The 690-nt window shown below is 37.1% G+C and overlaps 1 protein-coding gene across 1 annotated transcript; it reads right to left on the reverse strand.

The window, feature by feature from the left end:
* Positions 1 to 6: 6 nt before the first annotated feature.
* On the reverse strand, positions 7 to 572 carry LOC113473411 (the record flags this gene model as incomplete). Its single annotated transcript, XM_026833051.1, has 2 exons — positions 7 to 423; positions 473 to 572. Coding segments are annotated over 2 exons (222 nt in total), but the record flags the coding sequence as incomplete, so codon positions are not given.
* Between the last annotated feature and the right edge of the window lie 118 nt (positions 573 to 690).

Below are 690 nucleotides of genomic sequence, written 5' to 3' on the forward strand. Positions count from 1 at the left end.
CTTGCCATAAGTTCTGTTACACCATAAAAGGTTTGATAAAACAGGTAGGATTTACAAATTCAATCATTTTAATTTATTGGAAAATAATGTATTAAGAAACAAATAAAATATACCTATGCTCATTCGAAATCGTCACCTCTAGCCTTCACACAGGGCTTTAGTCTGTTCACTTCTGTTGGGCAAATCATCACCTCAAGTACGCACCTTTTTTATGGAATAATTTGCCACTGCTCTCTCCAGATTAACTTCAAACCTTCCAAATTCCCATGATGTTTACTTCAGGACATGAGCTTTCATCTGGCTAAGCATCATAATCCAAATGCTTCAAATCAGTACTTTCCAAGGTCCATTCTTCAGACTTGATAAACTCTGTAACATGGTGCTGTAGCCACGCCAGAGTGAATTTGGTCTTATGAACTGGATCTGAATTTTTGTAAAAGGCCCAAATGCTTCCCTGTGACTCAGGTGTCACTGAGCAATTTCAGATATGTCTTCTTGGTAATTATTTTGTCCTTTTTTGACGTCTTATCCATAAAAATGGTGCTTTTTAGGCTCCTCAAACTTGTACCCCATTAAATCATCATAGAAGCTAGAAAATGGCCTATCTGGATGGTGCCAATCATCTCCGTACCTTTCTCAGAACTAATAACATACGCCTTGTCATTTCCTTTCAGTCAAATGTGAAAAAAA

The sequence above is a fragment of the Diaphorina citri genome, unplaced genomic scaffold (assembly GCF_000475195.1).
Source record: "Diaphorina citri unplaced genomic scaffold, Diaci psyllid genome assembly version 1.1 scaffold29562, whole genome shotgun sequence".
NCBI lineage: Eukaryota > Metazoa > Arthropoda > Insecta > Hemiptera > Psyllidae > Diaphorina > Diaphorina citri.